Source organism: Oncorhynchus nerka, linkage group LG7, assembly GCF_034236695.1.
Source record: "Oncorhynchus nerka isolate Pitt River linkage group LG7, Oner_Uvic_2.0, whole genome shotgun sequence".
NCBI lineage: Eukaryota > Metazoa > Chordata > Actinopteri > Salmoniformes > Salmonidae > Oncorhynchus > Oncorhynchus nerka.
In genome coordinates this window covers 4,470,195-4,498,119 of record NC_088402.1, presented here as the reverse complement: position 1 = coordinate 4,498,119, position 27,925 = coordinate 4,470,195, and the positions used below count along the sequence as shown (strand labels likewise).

At 46.8% G+C, this 27,925-nt stretch overlaps 1 protein-coding gene across 1 annotated transcript in view; it reads left to right on the top strand.

The window, feature by feature from the left end:
* csmd2 (CUB and Sushi multiple domains 2) overlaps nucleotides 1–27,925 on the top strand; it is a 726,975-nt gene that overhangs the window by 592,268 nt on the left and 106,782 nt on the right. Inside the window, exons 19-20 of the mRNA XM_065020074.1 lie at nucleotides 694–882; nucleotides 25,034–25,219. Coding sequence (XP_064876146.1) covers nucleotides 694–882; nucleotides 25,034–25,219 — 375 coding nt within the window. The remainder of the gene's footprint in view (nucleotides 1–693; nucleotides 883–25,033; nucleotides 25,220–27,925) is intronic.

Sequence of the window (27,925 nt, the reverse complement as noted above, 5' to 3'; positions counted from 1 at the left end):
TCTCTCTCTCTGTCTGTCTGTCTCTCTCTCTCTCTCTCTCTCTCTCTCTCTCGTTGTACAGTATATTATCTCTGTCATTGTACAGTTTAATATCACTGTCGTTGTACAGTATATTATCACTGTCGTTGTACAGTATATTATCTCTGTCGTTGTACAGTATATTATCTCTGTCGTTGTACAGTATATTATCACTGTCGTTGTACAGTATATTATCACTGTCGTTGTACAGTATATTATCACTGTGGTTGTACAGTATATTATCTCTGTCGTTGTACAGTATATTATCACTGTCGTTGTACAATATATTATCACTGTCGTTGTACAGTATATTATCTCTGTCGTTGTACAGTATATTATCACTGTCGTTGTACAGTATATTATCTCTGTCGTTGTACAGTATTTTATCACTGTTTCGACCAACTATTGTTTCTTGTTTATTCACAATATCATGACAGCCCCCCCCTAACAACCTTCTCTTATATTAACAATGTTTTCACCAACTTTTGAAACTTATCAGACTTTTCAGACATTTAAACATAATAGTTGTTACTTTGTTTATTCACAGCAGCGTATTGCAGCCCAGCTAGCAAACCGTGGAAACTTTTCAGATTTAGTCCAAATAATTCAATGTTGTTGTTGTTGTTGTTGTTGTTGTTGTGTTTTCATTAAATGCGGTTGTTTGTTTATCCACAGCGGCATACTGCAGCCCACCTAGCAACCCCCTCAATGGAACAGTCCACAGTCAGACAGGCACCAAGCTAGGCAGTACCCTGCGCTTCAGCTGTGACCAGGGCTTTCGTCTGATTGGCCAAAGCAGTGCCACCTGCACCCGCACCCCCCAGGGGATTTATATATGGAACGCCCCCGTACCGCTCTGCCAAGGTAAGGATATGAACCACAGTGAATCTACATACAGTATGGAACGCCCCCGTACCGCTCTGCCAAGGTAAGGATATGAACCACAGTGAATCTACATACAGTATGGAACGCCCCCGTACCGCTCTGCCAAGGTAAGGATATGAACCACAGTGAATCTACATACAGTATGGAACGCCCCCGTACCGCTCTGCCAAGGTAAGGATATGAACCATAGTGAATCTACATACAGTGGGGAGAACAAGCATTTGATACACATCCGATTGTGCAGGTTTTCCTACTTACAAAACATGTAGAGGTCTGTAATGTTTATCATAGGTACACTTCAACTGTGAGAGACAGAATCTAAAACAAAAATCCAGAAAATCCGATTGTATGACTTTTTAAGTAATTAATTTGTTGCATCCTGTTTCCATTGATCATCCTTGAGATGTTTCTACAACTTGATTGGAGTCCACCTGTGGTAAATTCAATTGATTGGACACAATCTGGAAAGGCTCACACCTGTCTATATAACACACCTGTCTATAAAAGGTCCCACAGTTGACAGTGCATGATAGAGCAAAAACCAAGCCATGAGGTCAAAGGAATTGTCAGTAGAGCTCCGAGACAGGATTGTGTCGAAGCACAGATTTGGGAAAAGGTACCAAAAAATGTAATCGAAGGTCCCCAAGAACACAGTTGCCTCCATCATTCTTAAATGGAAGAAGTTTGGAACCACCAAGACTCTTCCTAGAGCTGGCCGCCCAGCCAAACTGAGCAATCGGGGGAGAAAGGCCTTGGTCGAGGAGATGACCAAGAACCCGATGGTCACTCTGACAGAGGTCTAGAGTTCCTCCTTTGAGATGGGAGAACCTTCCAGAAGGACAACCATTTATGCAGCACTCCACAAATCAGGCCTTTATGGTAGAGTAGCCAGACCGAAGCCACTCCTCAGTAAAAGGCACATTGCAGCCCACTTGCAGTTTTACAAAAGGCACCTAAAGGACTCACACAATGAGAAACAAGATTCTCTGGTCTGATGAAACCAAGATTGAACTATTTGGTCTGAATGCCAAGCGTCACGTTTGGAGGAAACCTGGCACCATCCCTACAGAATGCATATTTAATGAATACAACTATTTCGATGGAAATGATGGTCTACTCAGTTTCGTTGAGGCTTCTGTGCCTGCAAATTTTTACCTCTTAGCACTTAATTGGCCAAAATTGGTCAAACTCAGTGGCTGATTCAAAGGAAGAAATGGAAGCCACTTCAACAAGCTGCCTAGACATTGGGGCTTCAGACATAAACTCAGCAAAAAAAGAAACAGACCTTTTTTCAGGTCTTTCAATGATAATTCGTTAAAAAAAATCACAGATCGTCAAAAGGGTTTAAAAACTTTTTTGCATGCTTGTTGCCCCATTGGGGGCGACAGGTAGCCTAGTGGTTTGAGTGTTGGACTTGTAACCGAAAGGTTGCAAGATCGAATCCCCGAGCAGACAAGGTAAAAATATGTCATGCTGCTCGTTGTGTGCGTGATTTCCTGCAAGACAGGAATGTCAGTGTTCTGCCATGGTTAGCCAAGAGTCCGGATCTCAATCCCATTGAGCACGTCTGGGACCTGTTGGATGGGAGGGTGACGGCTAGGGCCATTCCTCACAGAAATGTCCGGGAACTTGCCTTGGTGGTAACATCTCACAGCAAAAACTGGCAAATCTGGTGAAGTCCATGGGGAGATGCACTGCAGTACTTAATGCAGCTGGTGGCCACACCAGATACTGACTGTTACTTTTGATTTTGCCCCCTCCCTTTGTTCAGGGACACATTATTCAATTTCTGTTAGTCACATGTCTGTGGAACTTGTTCAGTTTATGTCTCAGTTGTTGAATCTTGTTATGTTGATACAAATATTTACACTTGTTAAGTCTGCTGAAAATAAACACAGTTGACAGTGCGATTATGTTTATTTTTTTGCTGAGTTTAGATTTATATGTATTATTTACATAAATACTGCATTGACTGGACCTGAATAGGTTGAATGATTCTACAGTGTTCTTTTCATTTATCTATTCAGATTGGTGCCGATTCAGACTTAGGAAATGCCTTTCCTACTCACACATTAAGAGTATCTACCTTATTGAGTAACTGGTATAAAGATCGGGAGACAGGCGCCGGAATGCGTAATAGGGTCTATTATTTCTATACCTCAAACTACAGTGTTTAACATGTAAAGTTACGGGGAAGAACACCCGAACAAACACGTATACAACACAGGGTAGAAACTCAATTTACACACGGGATGAGACCCGTAATCATCTGTCAATCCACAGCGGTACGAAAGCCAAAAACACCGAGCACAGGGACTCACACGCACCAACGGACATAGTAGCAATAATCGGCAAGACAATGGTGAACCAAGGGCACACTTATACCGTTTCTAATCACTGGGAATAGGTGTACTTATAGGTGCAGCTGTGCGTAATGAATGTTCCGGAGGGTTCGGTGACAGTTGCGTAACTCCGCAGGTGTGGGTAAATTTAAGTCATAATTTTTTTCCCCCCAGTACATTCATCTTAAGCCATCCACAAAACACCAGTCTCAACGTCAACAGTGAAGCGGCGACTCCGGGATCTAAGCAGAGTTGCAAAGAAAAAGCCATATATCCAGTTTGTAGCGTGGTTCGTTCTGCGTTGTGTACTTTTAATGAAGACGCTGCCACAACTGGAGGTCTGCTAGTGGATTATTTTTATTTTTTTCCCTGCACACGAAGAGACAACACACATTATGGATTAGGGGTTGTAACGAGTCAATGAGCAGGGGTACGAGGTCATTGAGGTAGATATGTACTAATAGGGGTAGTGGTTGTACCGGGGTTGTAACGGGGTTATAACGGGGTCATAACGGGGTTATAACGGGGGTTGTAACGGGGTTGTAACGGGGTTGTAACAGGGGTTATAACGGGGTTGTAACGGGGTTGTAACGGGGTTGTAACGGGGTTGTAACGGGGGTTGTAACGGGGTTGTGGGGGTTGTAACGGGGTCATAACGGGTTATAACGGGGTTGTAACGGGTTGTAACGGGTTGTAACGGGGTTGTAACGGGGGTTGTAACGGGTCATAACGGGGTTATAACGGGGTTGTAATGGGGTTGTAACGGGGTTATAACGGGGTTGTAACGGGGTTGTAACGGGGTTGTAACGGGGTCATAACGGGGTCATAACGGGGGTTGTAACGGGGTTGTAACGGGGGTTATAACGGGGTTATAACGGGGGTTGTAATGGGGGTTGTAACGGGTTTGTAACAGGGTTGTAACGGGGGTTGTAACAGGGTTTGTAACGGGGTTGTAAACGGGGGTTGTAACAGGGTTTGTAACGGGGTTGTAACGGGTTGTAACGGGTTGTAACGGGGTTGTAACGGGGGTTGTAACGGGGTTGTAACGGGGGTTGTAACGGGGTTGTAATGGGTTTGTAACGGATTTGTAACAGGGTTTGTAACAGGGTTGTAACGGGGTTGTAACAGGGTTGTAACGGGGTTATAACGGGGTTGTAACGGGGTTGTAACGGGGTTGTAACGGGGTTGTAACGGGGTTGTAACGGGATGTAACGGGTTATAACGGGGTTGTAACGGGGTTGTAACGGGGTTGTAACGGGGTTGTAACGGGGTTGTAACGGGTTTGTAACGGGGGGTTGTAACAGGGTTTGTAACGGGGTTGTAACGGGTTGTAACGGGGTTATAACGGGGGTTGTAACGGGGGTTGTAACGGGTTTGTAACGGGGTTGAATGGGGTTGTAACAGGGTTTGTAACGGGGGTTGTAACGGGGTTTGTAACGGGGTTGAATGGGTTTGTAACAGGGTTTGTAACGGGGTTGTAACGAGTGCGCTGAAAGTCAGGAAGAAAGTTCAGAGGTCTTAAAAATAAAAATATAAACAATGAACACGAAACACAAACAACACCCCGACATGAAAACAGAGTCAATAACACCTGAGGAAAGAACCAAGGGGAGGGACAGATATAGAGAAGATAATCAAGGAGGTGATGGAGTCCAGGTGAGTGACAGGTAGAGGGAAGATAATCAAGGAGGTGATGGAGTCCAGGGGAGTGACAGATATAGAGAAGATTATCAAGGAGGGGATGGAGTCCAGGTGAGTGTCATGAGGTGCAGGTGCGCGAGACGATGGTGACAGGTCTGCGGGATAATGAGCAGCCTGATGACCTGGAGGTCAGAGAGGGAGTATAATGAGCAGCCTGATGACCTGGAGGTCAGAGAGGGAGTATACGTGACAGGGGTAAAGTGACTCGTCAACAGGATAGATTATAAATGGTAGCAACAGCGCATGTAATGAGTCGAAAGAGTTAGAGGTGACGAGGGTGAAACCAGATAGTTTATCCAAAAGCTACCCAGACTATCTCAGATTGAGATCAACTCTATCATCCCACCAGTGGGAAATTCATTTGGTCATGTGCCTAATAAGACAGTACACAAAACATGAAAACACACAATATAATTAACTAGAAGTGCTTTAGCTACACATTGAAAGTGAATGTGCTGTATATTGGAGGGATCATCAGACTATCCATTCTACAGCCTAATGGCTGATGGTATAAAACAGTCCCAATATAATAATATAATAATAAAACCTGTTTTCATTTTCTTTTGAAGAAGTCTTCCCTCTTGCCCGGCTGCTGCTGTGACTCAGTTTTGAGTCTGTCTTGTAAAATGCTTTAAAGATGTAGAAGGATGCGTTTGGTGTACAGTACTTCCCTCCGTCTTAGTCGAGCGCTGAAGCTTGACTTGGTGTTGCACTTGGTGTTGCACTCGCATGTTCACAAACACGCATTTCAGAGCAAAGGACAACACACTCTGCAGGAAGGATTTATAGAACATTTGTAAGATATTGAGTTTGAAACAAAAAAACACTCTCTGTTGCAACTTCCAGGTCATCGGCGCAGGCCGTCGTCAGGGCCGTCGTCAGGGCCGTCGTCAGGTCCGTCGTCAGGGTCGACGTCAGGGCCGTCGTCAGGTCCGTCGTCAGGGCCGCCCAGTCAGTGTATTCAAAACAGTCCTGGTGGTCTTCTGTCTCTTCAGGAGTGTAACATATTGCTGATATGATGGTAAATGTTCAGGTAGATTGCACATGTTAAAGTCTCCCATGATCAGCTGTTTATGCTTCAGGTGACTCTGGTTTCCGCCTGGGATATAAGGTCATGAATCAAGTCGGCAGCTATTCGGGTGTGAATGGAGGGGGCTGTGTAGACAATAAATAGTCAACCTGATTTATTTCCCATGGCAGGTAGGCCCTAAGGTTTAGAGCAAGAAGTTCAATATCTTCAGTACAGACCTTGTGCTTACTTTTAATGTGGGCAGGATTGCAATATTTCTCGTTGATTAATGCACAAATTCCACCGTCTGAGTTGATGTTTCAGGTCCATTCTAACGATTGTGTAGCCATCCAGCTACTCAGCGGAGGAGGGATCCTGTTCCGTAAGCTCAGGTCCCAGGTCTCAGGTCTCAGGTCTCAGGTCCCAGGTCCCAGGTCTCAGGTCCCAGGTCTCAGGTCCCAGGTATCAGGTCCCAGGTCCAGGTCTCAGGTCCCAGGTCTCAGGTCTCAGGTCTATGGTCTCAGGTCTCAGGTCTCAGGTCCCAGGTCTCAGGTCTCAGGTCTCAGGGTCTCAGGTCCCAGGTCCCAGGTCCCAGGTCTCAGGTCTATGGTCTCAGGTCCCAAGTCTCAGGTCCCAGGTCCCAGGTCTCAGGTCCCAGGTCTCAGGTCCTAGGTCCCAGGTCCCAGGTCCCAGGTCCCAGACCACAGACAGATCAGATCAGTTCCGGGTACAAGCCCGTAACTCCTCAGTCTAAATCCTTTCTACATGTCCATGCATAATAGATGGAAGAGGTTTTCTGAAGGGCTGTTTTAAAAAACAAATCCTCCTCTTCTGCCAGGCTTCCTTGGTTTTAGATGCCTTTTATTGGGAACATGTTGTATTGATGAGGGTGTTCCAGGGTAGACGTGCAGAAAAGGGAGATTAAGCAGGACATCCCTTGTGTATGATATCTGCGGTTGTGGATCGCTGTACCCATTGACTGTTAGGTCGGAAGATTGTTAAAACTAACAGTCAAAGTACAGCTATTTGCCTCATTATTATTATTATTTATAAAAAATTAAAAAATTTTAACCAGGTAGGCCAGTTGAGAACCAGTTCTCATTTTACAACTGCGACCTGCGATTTATTAGCTATACGATTTAATAACGCTCAAAACTTAGTTGGTTGAGGTGAATCGCAACTTTAAAACACTTCAAAAGAAAAACATAACACACACGGAAGGGACCATGTTGCTGTAAGAACAGACACCTTCCCTTTAAATATGGACCATGTTGCTGTAAGAACAGACACCTTCCCTTTAAATATGGACCATGTTGCTGTAAGAACAGACACCTTCCCTTTAAATATGGACCATGTTGCTGTAAGAACAGACACCTTCCCTTTAAATATGGACCATGTTGCTGTAAGAACAGACACCTTCCCTTTAAATATGGACCATGTTGCTGTAAGAACAGACACCTTCCCTTTAAATATGGACCATGTTGCTGTAAGAACAGACACCTTCCCTTTAAATATGGACCATGTTGCTGTAAGAACAGACACCTTCCCTTTAAATATGGACCATGTTGCTGTAAGAACAGACACCTTCCCTTTAAATATGGACCATGTTGCTGTAAGAACAGACACCTTCCCTTTAAATATGGACCATGTTGCTGTAAGAACAGACACCTTCCCTTTAAATATGGACCATGTTGCTGTAAGAACAGACACCTTCCCTTTAAATATGGACCATGTTGCTGTAAGAACAGACACCTTCCCTTTAAATATGGACCATGTTGCTGTAAGAACAGACACCTTCCCTTTAAATATGGACCATGTTGCTGTGAGAACAGACACCTTCCCTTTAAATATGGACCATGTTGCTGTAAGAACAGACACCTTCCCTTTAAATATGGACCATGTTGCTGTAAGAACAGACACCTTCCCTTTAAATATGGACCATGTTGCTGTAAGAACAGACACCTTCCCTTTAAATATGGACCATGTTGCTGTAAGAACAGACACCTTCCCTTTAAATATGGACCATGTTGCTGTAAGAACAGACACCTTCCCTTTAAATATGGACCATGTTGCTGTAAGAACAGACACCTTCCCTTTAAATATGGACCATGTTGCTGTAAGAACAGACACCTTCCCTTTAAATATGGACCATGTTGCTGTAAGAACAGACACCTTCCCTTTAAATATGGACCATGTTGCTGTAAGAACAGACACCTTCCCTTTAAATATGGATCATTCTGATGGGGGGTAGAAGCCCCTCCCTTTAAATATGGATCATTCTGATGGGGGTAGAAGCTGGTCAGGGTCCTGTTGGTTCCAGACTTGGTGCATCGGTACTGCTTGCCCTGTGGTAGCAGAGAGAACAGTCTATGGTTTGGGGGTAGTAGCTGTTCAGGGTCCTGTTGGTTCCAGACACCTGGTCCCTTTAAATATTGCTGTGTGGTAGCAGAAGAGAACAGTCTATGGTTTGGACCATGGGTAGAACAGACACCTCCCTTTCAGGGTCCTGTTTGGAACAGACACCTTCATCGGTAACTGCTGGACTGTGTGGTAGCAGAGAGAACAGTCTATGGTTTGGGGGGTAGAAGCTGGTCAGGGTCCTGTTGGTTCCAGACTTGGTGCGTCGATACTGGTTACTGTTCTAATGTTGGGATGATTAGTGTATATAGAATTATATCAGAACAGACACCTTCCCTTGTACAATAGTAGGCTATACAGACCCTTCGTCTAAATATACCTGCACTGACCATGTCAAGTATTGCGCCATGCGTCAGGTTCAACCTGTTACGTTGCTCGGTCAGACACTTCGCTCCATAACAATGTATTTATCCTACATGTCTGTTTTGTATTATCACCTGTTACTAATGATCCTCAGCAACAACCACACGGCCGTGGCTACCACCTGTTACTAATGATCCTCAGCAACAACCAAACGGACCGTGGCAGACACCACCTGTTACTAATGATCCTCAGCAACAACCTTCCCACGGCCGTGGCTACCACCTGTTACTAATGATCCTCAGCAACACCTTCCCACGGCATGTGGCTACCACCTGTTACTAATGATCCTCAGCAACAACCACACGTCCTGGCTAAGAACAGACACCCCCTGTTAAATAATGATCCTGTTGCAAGAACAGACACCTTACCACCTTTAAATGATCCTCAGCAACAACCACACGGACCATGTTGGCTACCACCTGTTACTAATGATCCTCAGCAACAACCACACGGACCGTGGCTAAGAACAGACACCTGTTACTAATGATCCTCAGCAACAACCACACAACCTTTAAATACCACCTGTTACTAATGATCCTCAGCAACAACCACACGGCCGTATGGACCACCTGTTACTAATGATCCTCAGCAACAACCACACGGCTGTGGCTACCACCTGTTACTAATGATCCTCAGCAACAACCACACTTCCCGTGGCTACCACCTGTTACTAATGATCCTCAGCAACAACCACACGGCCGTGGCTACACCTTGTTACTAATGATCCTCAGCAACAACCACACATTCTGATGGGGCTACCACCTGTTACTAATGATCCTCAGCAACAACCACACGGCCGTGGCTACCACCTGTTACTAATGATCCTCAGCAACAACCAGTCACGGCCGTGGCTACCACCTGTTACTAAGGATCCTCAGCAACAACCACACGGCCGTGGCGAACACCACCTGTTACTAATCCAGATGGTTTGATCCTCAGCAACAACCACACGGGTAGCTACCACCTGTTACTAATGATCCTCGGCAACAACCACTGGCCGTGGTGCCCACCTGTTACTAATGATCCTCAGCAACAACCACACTGCCGTGGACCTACCACCTGTTACGCCGATCCTCAGGTTCAACCACACGGCCGTGGCTACCACCTGTTACCATGATCCTCAGCAACAACCACATGTCTGTTTTGTATTATCACCTGTTACTAATGATCCTCAGCAACAACCACACGGCCGTGGCTACCACCTGTTACTAATGATCCTCAGCAACAACCCACGGCCGTGGCTACCACCTGTTACTAATGATCCTCAGCAACAACCACACGGCCGTGGCTACCACCTGTTACTAATGATCCTCAGCAACAACCACACGGCCGTGGCTACCACCTGTTACTAATGATCCTCAGCAACAACCACACGGCCGTGGCTACCACCTGTTACTAATGATCCTCAGCAACAACCACACGGCCGTGGCTACCACCTGTTACTAATGATCCTCAGCAACAACCACACGGCCGTGGCTACCACCTGTTACTAATGATCCTCAGCAACAACCACACGGCCGTGGCTACCCCTGTTACTAATGATCCTCAGCAACAACCACACGGCCGTGGCTACCACCTGTTACTAATGATCCTCAGCAACAACCACACGGCCGTGGCTACCACCTGTTACTAATGATCCTCAGCAACAACCACCCGGCCGTGGCTACCACCTGTTACTAATGATCCTCAGCAACAACCACACGGCCGTGGCTACCCCTGTTACTAATGATCCTCAGCAACAACCACACGGCCGTGGCTACCACCTGTTACTAATGATCCTCAGCAACAACCACACGGCCGTGGCTACCACCTGTTACTAATGATCCTCAGCAACAACCACACGGCCGTGGCTACCACCTGTTACTAATGATCCTCAGCAACAACCACACGGCCGTGGCTACCACCTGTTACTAATGATCCTCAGCAACAACCACACGGCCGTGGCTACCACCTGTTACTAATGATCCTCAGCAACAACCACACGGCCGTGGCTACCACCTGTTACTAATGATCCTCAGCAACAACCACACGGCCGTGGCGACCACCTGTTACTAATGATCATCAGCAACAACCACACGGCCGTGGCGACCACCTGTTACTAATGATCCTCAGCAACAACCACACGGCCGTGGCGGCGTTTACAGAGGAGGCAAAGTAATGTGAACTAAACAATGTAATTAAATGGAATGATAATGTAGGCTGTACCATCTGAAGGGAACTAACAGTATATTGGGCTCCCGAGTGGTGCAGTGGTCTAAGGCACTGCATCTCAGTGCTAGAGACGTCACTACAGACCCTGGTTCAGAGGTCTAAGGCACTGCATCTCAGTGTTAGAGGCGTCACTACAGACCCTGGTTCAGCTGTCTAAGACACTGCATCTCAGTGCTAGAGGCGTCACTACAGACCCTGGTTCAGAGGTTTAAGGCACTGCATCTCAGTGCTAGAGGTGTCACTACAGACCCTGGCTCAGTGGTCTAAGACACTGCATCTCAGTGCTAGAGGTGTCACTACAGACCCTGGCTCAGCGGTCTAAGGCACTGCATCTCAGTGCTAGAGGCGTCACTACAGACCCTGGTTCAGAGGTCTAATGCACTGCATCTCAGTGCTAGAGGCGTCACTACAGACCCTGGTTCAGAGGTCTAAGGCACTGCATCTCAGTGGTAGAGGCGTCACTACAGACCCTGGTTCAGAGGTCTAAGGCACTGCATCTCAGTGCTAGAGGCGTCACTACAGACCCTGGTTCAGCGGTTTAAGGCACTGCATCTCAGTGTTCGAGGCGTCACTACAGACCCTGGTTCAGAGGTCTAAGACACTGCATCTCAGTGCTAGAGGCGTCACTACAGACACTGGTTCAGAGGTCTAAGACACTGCATCTCAGTGTTAGAGGCGTCACTACAGACCCTGGTTCAGAGGTCTAAGGCACTGCGTCTCAGTGCTAGAGGCGTCACTACAGACCCTGGTTCAGCGGTCTAAGGCACTGCATCTCAGTGCTAGAGGCGTCACTACAGTCCCTAGTTCAGAGGTCTAAGACACTGCATCTCAGTGTTAGAGGCGTCACTACAGACCCTGGTTCAGAGGTCTAAGGCACTGCATCTCAGTGCTAGAGGCGTCACTACAGACCCTGGTTCAGCGGTCTAAGGCACTGCATCTCAGTGCTAGAGGTGTCACTACAGACCCTGGATCAGAGGTCTAAGACACTGCATCTCAGTGCATCACTACAGACCCTGGTTCAGAGGTCTAAGACACTGCATCTCAGTGTTAGAGGCGTCACTACAGACCCTGGTTCAGAGGTCTAAGGCACTGCATCTCAGTGTTAGAGGCGTCACTACAGACCCTGGTTCAGAGGTCTAAGACACTGCATCTCAGTGTTAGAGGCGTCACTACAGACCCTGGTTCAGAGGTCTAAGACACTGCATCTCAGTGTTAGAGGCGTCACTACAGACCCTGGTTCAGAGGTCTAAGGCACTGCATCTCAGTGTTAGAGGCGTCACTACAGACCCTGTTTCAGAGGTCTAAGACGCTGCATCTCAGTGCTAGAGGCGTCACTACAGACCCTGGTTCAGTGGTCTAAGGCACTGCATCTCAGTGCTAGAGGAGTCACTACAGACCCTGGTTCAGATGTCTAAGACATCTCAGTGCTAGAGGCGTCACTACAGACCCTGGTTCAGAGGTCTAAGGCACTGCATCTCAGTGCTAGAGGTGTCACTACAGACCCTGGTTCAGAGGTCTAAGGCACTGCATCTCAGTGTTAGAGGAGTCACTACAGACCCTGGTTCAGCGGTCTAAGGCACTGCATCTCAGTGCTAGAGGAGTCACTACAGACCCTGGTTCAGAGGTCTAAGGCACTGAATCTCAGTACATCACTACAGACCCTGGTTCAGCGGTCTAAGACACTGCATCTCAGTGATAGAAGTGTCACCACAGACCCTGGTTCGATTCTAGTCTGTATCACAACGAGCCGTGATTGGGAGTCCCATGGGGCAGCGCACAATGGGCCCAGCGTCGTCTGTGTTAGTGTTTGGCCGGGGTCGGCCATCATTGGCCCAGTGTCGTCCGTGTTTGGCCCAGTGTTGTCCGTGTTTGGCCCAGTGTCGGCCGTGTTTGGCCCAGTGTCGTCCGTGTTTGGCCCAGTGTCGTCCGTGTTTGGCCCAGTGTCGGCCGTGTTTGGCCCAGTGTCGGCCGTCATTGGACCAGTGTCGTCCGTGTTTGGCCGGGGTAGGCCGTCATTGGCCCAGTGTCGTCCGTGTTTGGCCGGGGTAGGCCGTCATTGGCCCAGTGTCGTCCGTGTTTGGCCGGGGTCGGCCGTCATTGGCCCAGTGTCGTCCGTGTTTGGCCCAGTGTCGTCCGTGTTTGGCCCAGTGTCGTCCGTGTTTGGCCGGGGTCGGCCGTCATTGCAAATAATAATTTGTTCTTAATTAACTGACTTGCCAAGTTAAATAAAGGTTAAAAAATATATATAAAAATGTACAGTTGAATATGTGTGGTTATTAGTCTGACTGTCCATACTGATAGTGGTTCATAATTAACGCGATAGAAAAAGGAGACAGAGAAAGTCAGGCTAGTCTATAATTAAGACGTTTTAAAGTTAAAATCAAATCAAATCAAATCAAATGTATTTATATAGCCCTTCGTACATCAGCTGATATCTCAAAGTGCTGTACAGAAACCCAGCCTAAAACCCCAAACAGCAAGCAATGCAGGTGTAGAAGCACGGTGGCTAGGAAAAACTCCCTAGAAAGGCCAAAACCTAGGAAGAAACCTAGAGAGGAACCAGGCTATGTGGGGTTGCCAGTCCTCTTCTGGCTGTGCCGGGTGGAGATTATAACAGAACATGGCCAAGATGTTCAAATGTTCATAAATGACCAGCATGGTCGAATAATAATAAGGCAGAACAGTTGAAACTGGAGCAGCAGCACAGTCAGGTGGACTGGGGACAGCAAGGAGTCATCATGTCAGGTAGTCCTGGGGCATGGTCCTAGGGCTCAGGTCCTCCGAGAGAGAGAAAGAAAGAGAGAAGGAGAGAATTAGAGAACGCACACTTAGATTCACACAGGACACCGAATAGGACAGGAGAAGTACTCCAGATATAACAAACTGACCCCAGCCCCCCGACACATAAACTACTGCAGCATAAATACTGCAGTATTTAGTCTGTACAACTTAAATTCTGCATGATTGCACAGCATTTCATCAACGTTACACGATCAAAGGTGATATGCTTCAGTTGGCTGCCTTATGACTCATTTCACGTTTGCCTCCAGCGATCATAAGGTAAATTAGGTCTAAAACATGTGTCCTTTGTATATTTCACATCCCATAACATATCACTAATTTACCCAGCCCTTATCAATAGCTCTGATCAATAGCTCTGATCGATAGCTCTGATCGATAGCTCTGATCAATAGCTCTGATTAATAGCTCTGATCGATAGCTCTGATCGATAGCTCTGATCGATAGCTCTGCTCAATAGCTCTGATCAATAGCTCTGATCAATAGGTCTGATCGATAGCTCTGATCGATAGCTCTGATCAATAGCTCTGATCGATAGCTCTGATCGATAGCTCTGATCAATAGCTCTGATCGATAGCTCTGATCGATAGCTCTGATCGATAGCTCTGATCGAGTTGTAAATGACAGTATATGGAGAATGGTGTTATTTCTATCAAGAAAAAAAGTAGATGCCTTTTCCGCTTTGAACCGGCAGGTTGGCTAGGACTTATTCGTGGTTTCCTCGTGTTTAAAGGTGGTGGAATCGGGGTCAGAATACAGCGTATCGGTAGACACACCTTCATTTCATTGACCTAGATGCTCTTCCCACTAAGAAAACTGACGGGTTCATTAGTTCTTATCAGCAGACACATTTATTCTCTCTCAACCCCAAATGTATAGCAGGTGAATACAAAGGTGTTCTCATGTTTATGTTGAAAGGTCAGAATATTGGTAGAGAAAGGAAACATTTAAAGGAAACATTATATTAGCTGGTTGGAATCCCCCCCATGTACAGTCGCAAGAGAAATGATGTGAACCGTTTGGAATGATCTGGATTTCTGCATATATTGGTCACCAAATTTGATCTGATCTTCATCTAAGTTACAACAATAGACAAACACAGTCTGCTTAAACTAATAACACACAAGTTATTGTATTTTTCTTGTTTCTATTGAATACATCATTTAAACATTCAAAGTGTATATTGGAAAACGTATGTGAACCCTTAGGCTAATGACTTCTCCAAAAGCTACTTGGAGTCAGGAGTCAACTATCCCGGAGTCCAATCAATGAGACAAGATTAGAGATGTTGGGTAGAGCTGCCCTGCCCAATAAGGGCAGCTCTGCCCTGCCCTGCCCAATAAAAAACACTCACAAAATATGAGTTTGCTATTCACAAGAAGCATTGCCTGATGTGAATCATGCCTCGAACAAAAGAGATCTCAGAAGACCCAAGATTAAGATTTGTTGACTTGCATAAAGCTGGAAAGGGTTCCAAAAGTGTCTCTAAAAGCCTTGATGTTCATCAGTAAGACATATTGTCTATAAATGGAGAAAGTTCAGCACTGTTGCTACTCTACCTAGGAGTGGCCGTCCTGCAAAGATGACTGCTAGACCACAGCGCAGAATGCTCAATGAGGTTATTAAGAAGAATCCTAGAGAGTCAGCTAAAGACTTACAGAAATCTCTGGGACATCCTAACATCTCTGTTGACAAGTCCACGATACGTAAAACACTAAACAAGAATGGTGTTCATGGGAGGACACCACGGAAGAAGCCACTGCTGTCCGAAAAAAAGCATTGCTGCACGTCTGAAGTTCGCAAAAGAGCATCTGGATGTTACACAGCACTACTGGTGAAATATTCTGTGGACAGATGAAACTAAAGTTGAGTTGTTTGGAAGGAAGGAACACACAACACTGTGTGGAGAGAAAAAAGGCACATCACACCATCATCTAAACCTCGTCCCAACTGTAAAGTACGGTGGAGGGAGCATCATGCTTTGAAGCTGCTTTGCTACAGCTCGCTACCATCGACGGAAAAATGAATTCCAAGGTTTATCAAGACATTTAGCAGGAGAATGTCAGGCTATCTGTCCTCCAATTGAAGCTCAGCAGAAGTTGGGTTTTTGCAACAGGACAACGACCCAAAACACAGAAGTAAACCAACAACCGAGTGGCTTCAAAGGATGAAAATACCCACTCTGGAGTGGCCCAGTCAGAGTCCTGACCTCAACCTGATTGAGATACTGTGGCATGACCTCAAGAGAGCAGTTAACACCAGACATTCCCAATAATATTGCTGAACTGAAACAGTTTTGTAAAGAGGAATGGCCCAAAATTCCTTCCTGACTACAGAAAACGTTTGGTTGAGGTTATTGCTGTCAAAGGAGGGTCAACCAGTTATTCAATACAAGGATGCAATACTAAACACAATACTTTTCCCACCCTGCACTGTGAAAGTTTACACTGTGTGATCAATAAAGACATGAACATGTATAATTGTTTGTGTGTTATTAGTTAAAGCAGACTGTGTTTGTCTGTTGTTGTGACTTAGATGAAGATCAGGTTAAATCCAGGTCAATCCAAAGGGTTCATTAACTTTTTCTTGACGCTGTAGATTACTTTCAAAATTTCTCATTTTGTTGTATAGAAATATTCATGTCAAGGCTTCTAATGTATTGATGGTGGTGTGGGGGTCCTCTAATGTATTGATGGTGGTGTGGGTGGTGTGGGGTCCTCTAATGTATTGATGGAGGTGTGGGGGTCCTCTAATGTATTGATGGTGGTGTGGGTGGTGTGGGGTCCTCTAATGTATTGATGGAGGTGTGGGGGTCCTCTAATGTATTGATGGAGGTGTGGGGTCTAATGTAATGGTATTGATGGTGGTGTGGGGTCCTCTAATGTATTGATGGTGGTGTGGGGTCCTCTAATGTATTGATGGTGGTGTGGGGTCCTCTAATGTATTGATGGTGGTGTGGGGTCCTCTAATGTATTGATGGTGGTGTGGGGTCCTCTAATGTATTGATGGTGGTGTGGGGTCCTCTAATGTATTGATGGTGGTGTGGGGGTCCTCTAATGTATTGATGGTGGTGTGGGGTCCTCTAATGTATTGATGGTGGTGTGGGGTCCTCTAATGTATTGATGGTGGTGTGGGGTCCTCTAATGTATTGATGGTGGTGTGGGGTCCTCTAATGTATTGATGGTGGTGTGGGGTCCTCTAATGTAATGTGGGGTCCTCTAATGTATTGATGGTGGTGTGGGGTCCTCTAATGTATTGATGGTGGTGTGGGGGTCCTCTAATGTATTGATGGTGGTGTGGGGTCCTCTAATGTATTGATGGTGGTGTGGGGTCCTCTAATGTATTGATGGTGGTGTGGGGGTCCTCTAATGTATTGATGGTGGTGTGGGGTCCTCTAATGTATTGATGGTGGTGTGGGGTCCTCTAATGTATTGATGGTGGTGTGGGGTCCTCTAATGTATTGATGGTGGTGTGGGGTCCTCTAATGTATTGATGGTGGTGTGGGGTCCTCTAATGTATTGATGGTGGTGTGGGGTCCTCTAATGTATTGATGGTGGTGTGGGGTCCTCTAATGTATTGATGGTGGTGTGGGGGTCCTCTAATGTATTGATGGTGGTGTGGGGTCCTCTAATGTATTGATGGTGGTGTGGGGTCCTCTAATGTATTGATGGTGGTGGGTGTGGGGTCCTCTAATGTATTGATGGTGGTGTGGGGTCCTCTAATGTATTGATGGTGGTGTGGGGTCCTCTAATGTATTGATGGTGGTGTGGGGTCCTCTAATGTATTGATGGTGGTGTGGGGTCCTCTAATGTATTGATGGTGGTGTGGGGTCCTCTAATGTATTGATGGTGGTGTGGGGTCCTCTAATGTATTGATGGTGGTGTGTGGGGTCCTCTAATGTATTGATGGTGGTGTGGGGTCCTCTAATGTATTGATGGTGGTGTGGGGGTCCTCTAATGTATTGATGGTAGTGGTGGGGGTCCTCTAATGTATTGATGGTGGTGTGGGGTCCTCTAATGTATTGATGGTGGTGTGGGGTCCTCTAATGTATTGATGGTCCTCTAATGTATTGTGTGGGGGTCCTCTAATGTATTGATGGTGGTGTGGGGTCCTCTAATGTATTGATGGTGGTGTGGGGTCCTCTAATGTATTGATGGTGGTGTGGGGTCCTCTAATGTATTGATGGTGGTGTGGGGTCCTCTAATGTATTGATGGTGGTGTGGGGGTCCTCTAATGTATTGATGGTGGTGTGGGGTCCTCTAATGTATTGATGGTGGTGTGGGGGTCCTCTAATGTATTGATGGTGGTGTGTGGGGGTCCTCTAATGTATTGATGGTGGTGATGGTGGTGTGGGGGTCCTCTAATGTATTGATGGTGGTGTGGGGGTGGGTCCTCTAATGTATTGATGGTGGTGGGGTCCTCTAATGTATTGATGGTGGTGTGGGGTCCTCTAATGTATTGATGGTGGTGTGGGGTCCTCTAATGTATTGATGGTGGTGTGGGGTCCTCTAATGTATTGATGGTGGTGTGGGGTCCTCTAATGTATTGATGGTGGTGTGGGGTCCTCTAATGTATTGATGGTGGTGTGGGGTCCTCTAATGTATTGATGGTGGTGTGGGGTCCTCTAATGTATTGATGGGGTCCTCTAATGTATTGATGGTGGTGTAGGGTCCTCTAATGTATTGATGGTGGTGTGGGGTCCTCTAATGTATTGATGGTGGTGTGGGGTCCTCTAATGTATTGATGGTGGTGTGGGGTCCTCTAATGTATTGATGGTGGTGTGGGGTCCTCTAATGTATTGATGGTGGTGTGGTGGGTCCTCTAATGTATTGATGGTGGTGTGGGGTCCTCTAATGTATTGATGGTGGTGTGGGTGGTGTGGGGTCCTCTAATGTATTGATGGTGGTGTGGTGGTGGGGTCCTCTATTGATGGTGGTGTGGGGTCCTCTAATGGATGGTGGTGTGGGGTCCTCTAATGTATTGATGGTGGTGTGGGGGGTCCTCTAATGTATTGATGGTGGTGTGGGGTCCTCTAATGTATTGATGGTGGTGTGGGTCCTCTAATGTATTGATGGTGGTGTGGGGTCCTCTAATGTATTGATGGTGGTGTGGGGTCCTCTAATGTATTGATGGTAGTGTGGGGTCCTCTAATGTATTGATGGTGGTGTGGGGTCCTCTAATGTATTGATGGTGGTGTGGGGTCCTCTAATGTATTGATGGTGGTGTGGGGTCCTCTAATGTATTGATGGTGGTGTGGGGTCCTCTAATGTATTGATGGTGGTGTGGGGTCCTCTAATGTATTGATGGTGGTGTGGGGTCCTCTAATGTATTGATGGTGGTGTGGGGTCCTCTAATGTATTGATGGTGGTGTGGGGTCCTCTAATGTATTGATGGGTGGGGTGTGGGGTCCTCTAATGTATTGATGGTAGTGTGGGGTCCTCTAATGTAATGGTATTGATGGTGGTGTGGGGTCCTCTAATGTATTGATGGTGGGTGTGTGGGGTCCTCTAATGTATTGATGGTGGTGTGGGGTCCTCTAATGTATTGATGGTGGTGTGGGGTCCTCTAATGTATTGATGGTGGTGTGGGGTCCTCTAAAAAATTGATGGTGGTGTGGGGGTCCTCTAATGTATTGATGGTGGTGTGGGGTCCTCTAATGTATTGATGGTGGTGTGGGGTCCTCTAATGTATTGATGGTGGTGTGGGGTCCTCTAATGTATTGATGGTGGGTGTGGTGTGGGGTCCTCTAATGTATTGATGGTGGTGTGGGGTCCTCTAATGTATTGATGGGTGGTGTGGGGTCCTCTAATGTATTGATGGTGGTGTGGGGTCCTCTAATGTATTGATGGTGGTGTGGGGTCCTCTAATGTATTGATGGTGGTGTGGGGTCCTCTAATGTATGATGATGGTGGTGTGGTGGGGGTCCTCTAATGTATTGATGGTGGTGTGGGGTCCTCTAATGTATTGATGGTGGTGTGGGGTCCTCTAATGTATTGATGGTGGGGTCCTCTAATGTATTGATGGTGGTGTGGGGGTCCTCTAATGTATTGATGGTGGTGTGGGGGTCCTCTAATGTATTGATGGTGGTGTGGGTGGTGTGGGGTCCTCTAATGTATTGATGGTGGTGTGGGGGTCCTCTAATGTATTGATGGTGGTGTGGGGTCCTCTAATGTATTGATGGTGGTGTGGGGTCCTCTAATGTATTGATGGTGGTGTGGGGTCCTCTAATGTATTGATGGTGGTGTGGGGTCCTCTAATGTATTGATGGTGGTGTGGGGTCCTCTAATGTATTGATGGTGGTGTGGGGTCCTCTAATGTATTGATGGTGGTGTGGGGTCCTCTAATGTAAACAAATGGGTGGTGTGGGGTCCTCTAATGTATTGATGGTGGTGTGGGGTCCTCTAATGTATTGATGGTGGTGTGGGGTCCTCTAATGTATTGATGGTGGTGTGGGGTCCTCTAATGTATTGATGGTGGGTGTGTGGGGTCCTCTAATGTATTGATGGTGGTGTGGGGTCCTCTAATGTATTGATGGTGGTGTGGGGTCCTCTAATGTATTGATGGTGGTGTGGGGTCCTCTAATGTATTGATGGTGGTGTGGGGTCCTCTAATGTATTGATGGTGGTGTGGGGTCCTCTAATGTATTGATGGTGGTGTGGGGTCCTCTAATGTATTGATGGACGGTGTGGGGTCCTCTAATGTATTGATGGTGGTGTGGGGTCCTCTAATGAAATTGATGGTGGTGTGGGGTCCTCTAATGTATTGATGGTGGTGTGGGGTCCTCTAATGTATTGATGGTGGTGTGGGTCCTCTAATGTATTGATGGTGGTGTGGGGTCCTCTATTGATGGTATTGATGGTAGTGTGGGGTCCTCTAATGTATTGATGGTGGTGTGGGGTCCTCTAATGTATTGATGGTGTGGGGTCCTCTAATGTATTGATGGTGGTGTGGGGTCCTCTAATGTATTGATGGTGGTGTGGGGTCCTCTAATGTATTGATGGTGGTGTGGGGTCCTCTAATGTATTGATGGTGGTGTGGGGTCCTCTAATGTATTGATGGTGGTGTGGGGTCCTCTAATGAAATTGATGGTGGTGTGGGGTCCTCTAATGTATTGATGGTGGTGTGGGGTCCTCTAATGTATTGATGGTGGTGTGGGGTCCTCTAATGTATTGATGGTGGTGTGGGGTCCTCTAATGTATTGATGGTGTGTGGGGGTCCTCTAATGTATTGATGGTGGTGTGGGGTCCTCTAATGTATTGATGGTGGTGTGGGGTCCTCTAATGTATTGATGTGTGGGGTCCTCTAATGTATTGATGGGGGTCCTCTAATGTATTGATGGTGGTGTGGGGTCCTCTAATGTATTGATGGTGGTGTGGGGTCCTCTAATGTATTGATGGTGGTGTGGGGTCCTCTAATGTATTGATGGTGGTGTGGGGTCCTCTAATGTATTGATGGTGGTGTGGGGTCCTCTAATGTATTGATGGTGGTGTGGGGTCCTCTATGTAACAAATGGTGGTGGGGTCCTCTAATGTATTGATGGTGGTGTGGGGTCCTCTAATGTATTGAACAAGTGGGGTATTGTGTGGGGTCCTCTAATGTATTGATGGGTAGTGTGGGGTCCTCTAATGTATTGATGGTAGTGTGGGTGGTGTGGGGTCCTCTAATGTATTGATGGTGGTGTGGGTGGTGTGGGGTCCTCTAATGTATTGATGGTGGTGTGGGGGTCCTCTAATGTATTGATGGTGGTGTGGGGTCCTCTAATGTATTGATGGTGGTGTGGGGTCCTCTAATGTATTGATGGTGGTGTGGGGTCCTCTAATGTATTGATGGTGGTGTGGGGTCCTCTAATGTATTGATGGTGGTGTGGGGTCCTCTAATGTATTGATGGTGGTGTCCTCTAATGTATTGATGGGTGGTGTGGGGTCCTCTAATGTATTGATGGTGGTGTGGGGTCCTCTAATGTATTGATGGTGGTGTGGGGGTGGGGTCCTCTAATGTATTGATGGTGGTGTGGGGTCCTCTAATGTATTGATGGCGGTGTGGGGTCCTCTAATGTATTGATGGTGTGGGGTCCTCTAAAACATTGATGGTAGTGTGGGGTCCTCTAATGTATTGATGGTGGTGTGGGGTCCTCTAATGTATTGATGGTGGTGTGGGGTCCTCTAATGTATTGATGGTGGTGTGGGGTCCTCTAATGTATTGATGGTGGTGTGGGGTCCTCTAATGTATTGATGGTGGTGGGGGTCCTCTAATGTATTGATGGTGGTGTGGGGTCCTCTAATGTATTGATGTGGGTGGGGTGTGGGGTCCTCTAATGTATTGATGGTGGTGTGGGGTCCTCTAATGTGATTGGGGGTCCTCTAATGGTGGTGTGGGGTCCTCTAATGTATTGATGGTGGTGTGGGGTCCTCTAATGTATTGATGGTGGTGTGGGGTCCTCTAATGTATTGATGGTGGTGTGGGGTCCTCTAATGTATTGATGGTGGTGTGGGGTCCTCTAATGTATTGATGGTGGTGTGGGGGTCCTCTAATGTATTGATGGTGGTGTGGGGGTCCTCTAATGTATTGATGGTGGTGTGGGGTCCTCTAATGTATTGATGGTGGTGTGGGGTCCTCTAATGTATTGATGGTGGTGTGGGGTCCTCTAATGTATTGATGGTAGTGTGGGTGGTGTGGGGTCCTCTAATGTATTGATGGTAGTGTGGGGTCCTCTAATGTATTGATGGTGGTGTGGGGTCCTCTAATGTATTGATGGTGGTGTGGGGTCCTCTAATGTATTGATGGTGGTGTGGGGTCCTCTAATGTATTGATGGTGGTGTGGGGTCCTCTAATGTATTGATGGTAGTGTGGGGTCCTCTAATGTATTGATGGTGGTGTGGGGTCCTCTAATGTATTGATGGTGGTGTGGGGTCCTCTAATGTATTGATGGTGGTGTGGGGTCCTCTAATGTATTGATGGTAGTGTGGGGTCCTCTAATGTATTGATGGTGGTGTGGGGTCCTCTAATGTATTGATGGTGGTGTGGGGTCCTCTAATGTATTGATGGTGGTGTGGGGTCCTCTAATGTATTGATGGTGGTGTGGGGTCCTCTAATGTATTGATGGTGGTGTGGGTGGTGTGGGGTCCTCTAATGTATTGATGGTGGTGTGGGGTCCTCTAATGTATTGATGGTGGTGTGGGGTCCTCTAATGTATTGATGGTGGTGTGGGTGGTGTGGGGTCCTCTAATGTATTGATGGTGGTGTGGGGGTCCTCTAATGTATTGATGGTGGTGTGGGGTCCTCTAATGTATTGATGGTGGTGTGGGGTCCTCTAATGTATTGATGGTAGTGTGGGGTCCTCTAATGTATTGATGGTAGTGTGGGGTCCTCTAATGTATTGATGGTGGTGTGGGGTCCTCTAATGTATTGATGGTGGTGTGGGGTCCTCTAATGTATTGATGGTAGTGTGGGGTCCTCTAATGTATTGATGGTGGTGTGGGGGTCCTCTAATGTATTGATGGTGGTGTGGGGTCCTCTAATGTATTGATGGTAGTGTGGGGTCCTCTAATGTATTGATGGCGGTGTGGGGGTCCTCTAATGTATTGATGGTGGTGTGGGGGTCCTCTAATGTATTGATGGTGGTGTGGGGTCCTCTACTGTATTGATGGTGGTGTGGGGTCCTCTAATGTATTGATGGTGGTGTGGGGGTCCTCTAATGTATTGATGGTAGTGTGGGGTCCTCTAATGTATTGATGGTGGTGTGGGGTCCTCTAATGTATTGATGGTGGTGTGGGGTCCTCTACTGTATTGATGGTGGTGTGGGGTCCTCTAATGTATTGATGGTGGTGTGGGGGTCCTCTAATGTATTGATGGTAGTGTGGGGTCCTCTACTGTATTGATGGTGGTGTGGGGTCCTCTAATGTATTGATGGTGGTGTGGGGTCCTCTAAAGGTATTGATGGTAGTGTGGGTGGTGTGGGTTTTGTGGGTTGAATTGTAAACAGGGAGTTGGTGACCATGACTTAACTGAAGAGGTCAAGTTAACATTTTGTCACAGAGAAGTTATACAGTTAGTTTTCTTTAGCCAAATACATAACTTAAAAATGTAAACATTTACTATTTGACTTTCTGGATTAAGTGACAATGTGCTCCTTGACGGGGATGAAATGAATAACATGATGATTGTTATCTATGAAAAGGATTCTGGAGTTCATTTTAAGCCTCAATTCTGAAAAGTTTGGAACACATTTATGGTAGGTCACACAGATTGTTTGATGGAAGATTTGATTGGTTGATGGAAGATTTGATTGGTTGATGGAAGATTTGATTGGTTGATGGAAGATTTGATTGGTTGATGGAAGATTTGATTGGTCGATGGAAGATTTGATTGGTTGATGGAAGATCTGATTGGTCGATGGAAGATCTGATTGGTCGATGAAAGATTTGATTGGTCGATGGAAGATCTGATTGGTCGATGAAAGATTTGATTGGTTGATAGAATAAAGATGCTGTAAGACACCAGGAAATCATGTAGACATGGAAACATTTGAAATCTTTCCCCCCGAAATCCCAGCTGCTCTTTTAAAGCCCCTCTCTATCCCTCTCAAAACAACCCCTTGTAAAAACCACAGTCATTTCCCATGACGTTTTCCTATGTTTGCTTTCTCTGAGAAAGCAAAACTAAGGGTTTCAGTTGCCCCACAGCCCTACTCCGGTGGCCAGCTGTGTCAACAGTTGCGGTGGTGCTGTATCAACAACAGCAGGGAATGTGGAGATTGGTAACAGCGGGGCGGCCATTGTGTGCTTCTAAAGTCAACTGCAGGTGTGATCTGTAGTCTGAATTACGTAGCTCACTACTGACAGAGTCACAAAGGCCACCCTATTCCCTTACTTAGTACGTTTTGACCAGGGCTCTGGTAGGGAATAGGGTGGCGTTTGAGATGCAGTTAGGGTTATGTTTACCCGAGCGCAGACGGGGACGGGGACGGGGGGGCAAACTAATGTTTATGCCACGATAATGCTTGTGAGAGTTAGAGCATTTGTACAAGGGGCATGTTGTGAGAGAAGCTCTATGCATACAGAGATGGTTGTTCTAAAGCCTCCCGGGTAGTTTTTATGTCATGTGCTTTGTCACTGCCGGTTCTTTACCTGAAGGTGAAATAATCCCTTATTCCATCTTGGTTAAATTCATATCTACCAGAGCTCAGTTTTCAATTTTGTAATGTTGTTTTCTCTCTTCATCTCTCTCTCTCTCTCTCTCTCTCTCTCTCTCTCTCTCTCTCTCTTTTCTCTCTCTCTCTCTCTCTCAGTGATGGCCTGTGGGATGCCTATACCCCCAGTAAACGGTAGTATTGTCGGGCAGGACTTCACTCTTGGTGCCAGGGCCATGTACCAGTGCAACCCCGGTTTCAGATTGGCCAACCCCCTGGCCGTGTCAGTCGTCTGTCAGGAGTCTGGGAGGTGGAGCTCCAATGAGGCCACGCCCCGCTGCATACGTGAGTAGTCCTCATTGGTTGGAGTTGACATACCTATACTTTGTTTATTGCCGCCGGAACAGCCTGAATTCTTTGGGGCATAGATTCTACAATTTGCTATCAAGGGACGTAACGTGTGCCAGGAAAACCTTCCATCACCTGTAACGTTTTGACACCAGACAGGATGGGGGCCATATGGACTCATGTTGCTTTACGTCAAATCCTAACTCTGCCATCAGCAACAGGAACCAGGAAGTTGTTTTTTCAGTCCTCAGTGTTGCCCACTGGAGCCGCTCCTTCTTGGTTTAAGGTGATAGGACTGGAACCCAGTGTAGTCGTCTGCTGCATGACCGACTAGTTGTGCTCTCCGAGATGGTGTTCTGCGCCGTTATTTTCCTGTTTTGTGACCCAACCTGTAAACTTGCACAGTTCCATGCCATTCTCCTTCGACCGCTCTTATCAACGAGCAGTTTTTTCTGTCACACCACTCTCTGTAAACCCTAGACACAGTCATGTGTGAAAAGCACAGGAGAGCAGACGTTTCTGAGATACTGGAACCGGCTCACCTGGCACCAATGATACTTTTTTTTTTTACCTTTATTTAACGAGGCAAGAACAAGATCCGCTTAATCATTTCCAATTGAAGATGCACAGGAGTAATTGCGATGCCACCAACACCTCTGCTGTCAAAGCTATGATAAAGCTTTCAGCAAGGTTTTCAAGATGAGCTGGGTGGGGAATCTGATAAGGTTGCGCAAGAGCACCAGTCATGAGGTAATGAGACATGTTGTCTTTTTAAATATTTGTTTTACCTTTATTTAACTAGGTAAGTCAAGAACAAATTCTTATTTTCAATGACGGCCTAGAAACTGTGGGTTAACTGCCTTGTTCAGGGGCAGAACAACAGATTTATACCTTGTCAGCTCAGGGAATTGATCTTGCAACCTTTCGGTTACTAGTCCAACACTCTAACCACTAGGCTACCCTGCCGCCTCTACACTCTAACCACTAGGCTACCCTGCCGCCTCTACACTCTAACCACCTAGGCTACCCTGCCGCCTCTACACTCTAACCACTAGGCTACCCTGCCGCCTCTACACTCTAACCACTAGGCTACCCTGCCGCCTCTACACTCTAACCACCTAGGCTACCCTGCCGCCTCTACACTCTAACCACTCGGCTACCCTGCCGCCTCTACACTCTAACCACCTAGGCTACCCTGCCGCCTCTACACTCTAACCACTCGGCTACCCTGCCGCCTCTACACTCTAACCACCTAGGCTACCCTGCCGCCTCTACACTCTAACCACCTAGGCTACCCTGCCGCCTCTACACTCTAACCACCTAGGCTACCTGCCGCCTCTACACTCTAACCACCTAGGCTACCCTGCCGCCTCTACACTCTAACCACTCGGCTACCCTGCCGCCTCTACACTCTAACCACCCGGCTACCCTGCCGCCTCTACACTCTAACCACCTAGGCTACCCTGCCGCCTCTACACTCTAACCACTAGGCTACCCTGCCGCCTCTACACTCTAACCACCTAGGCTACCCTGCCGCCTCTACACTCTAACCACTAGGCTACCCTGCCGCCTCTACACTCTAACCACTAGGCTACCCTGCCGCCTCTACACTCTAACCACTAGGCTACCCTGCCGCCTCTACACTCTAACCACTAGGCTACCCTGCCGCCTCTACACTCTAACCACCTAGGCTACCCTGCCGCCTCTACACTCTAACCACCTAGGCTACCTGCCGCCTCTACACTCTAACCACCTAGGCTACCTGCCGCCTCTACACTCTAACCACCTAGGCTACCCTGCCGCCTCTACACTCTAACCACCTAGGCTACCTGCCGCCTCTACACTCTAACCACCTAGGCTACCTGCCGCCCCTTCATACAACTCTCAAATTCCCTTAGTTAACTAATTTTCAATGGAACACTAACGGCAGTGCAACAGTAACTGAATGCCTTGATGCCTGTCTGCCTGCTTTATATAACAAGACACAGCCACGTGACACACTCTCTGTAAGAGCCATCCATTTTCGTGAATGGAGTGGTATACCTTATTTTATTTGTATTTATTTATCTGTTATTTTACCCGTATAAGTTGACTGAGAAAACGTTCTCATTTACAGCAACGACCTGGGGAATAGTTACAGGGGAGAGGAGGGGGATGAATGAGCCAATTGTAAACTAAAATAATAAACTGGCTGGTGAGTGTATGTCCTCATTGGTCAGAGATCACTTATCATGAGTCCTCATTGGTCAGAGATCACTTATCATGAGTCCTCATTGGTCAAGATCACTTATCATGAGTCCTCATTGGTCAGAGATCACTTATCATGAGTCCTCATTGGTCAAAGATCACTTATCATGAGTCCTCATTGGTCAGAGATCACTTATCATGAGTCCTCATTGGTCAGAGATCACTTATCATGAGTCCTCATTGGTCAGAGATCACTTATCATGAGTCCTCATTGGTCAGAGATCACTTATCATGAGTCCTACTTGGTTGAAGATCCCTTATCATCAATCCTCATTGGTTGGAGATCACTTATCATGAATCCTCATTGGTTGGAGATCACTTATCATGAGTCCTACTTGATTGGTGATCACTTATGAGTTCCCATTGGTTAGAGATACCTTATGAATCCTCATTGGTTGAAGATCCCTTATCATCAATCCTCATTGGTTGGAGATCCCTTATCATCAATCCTCATTG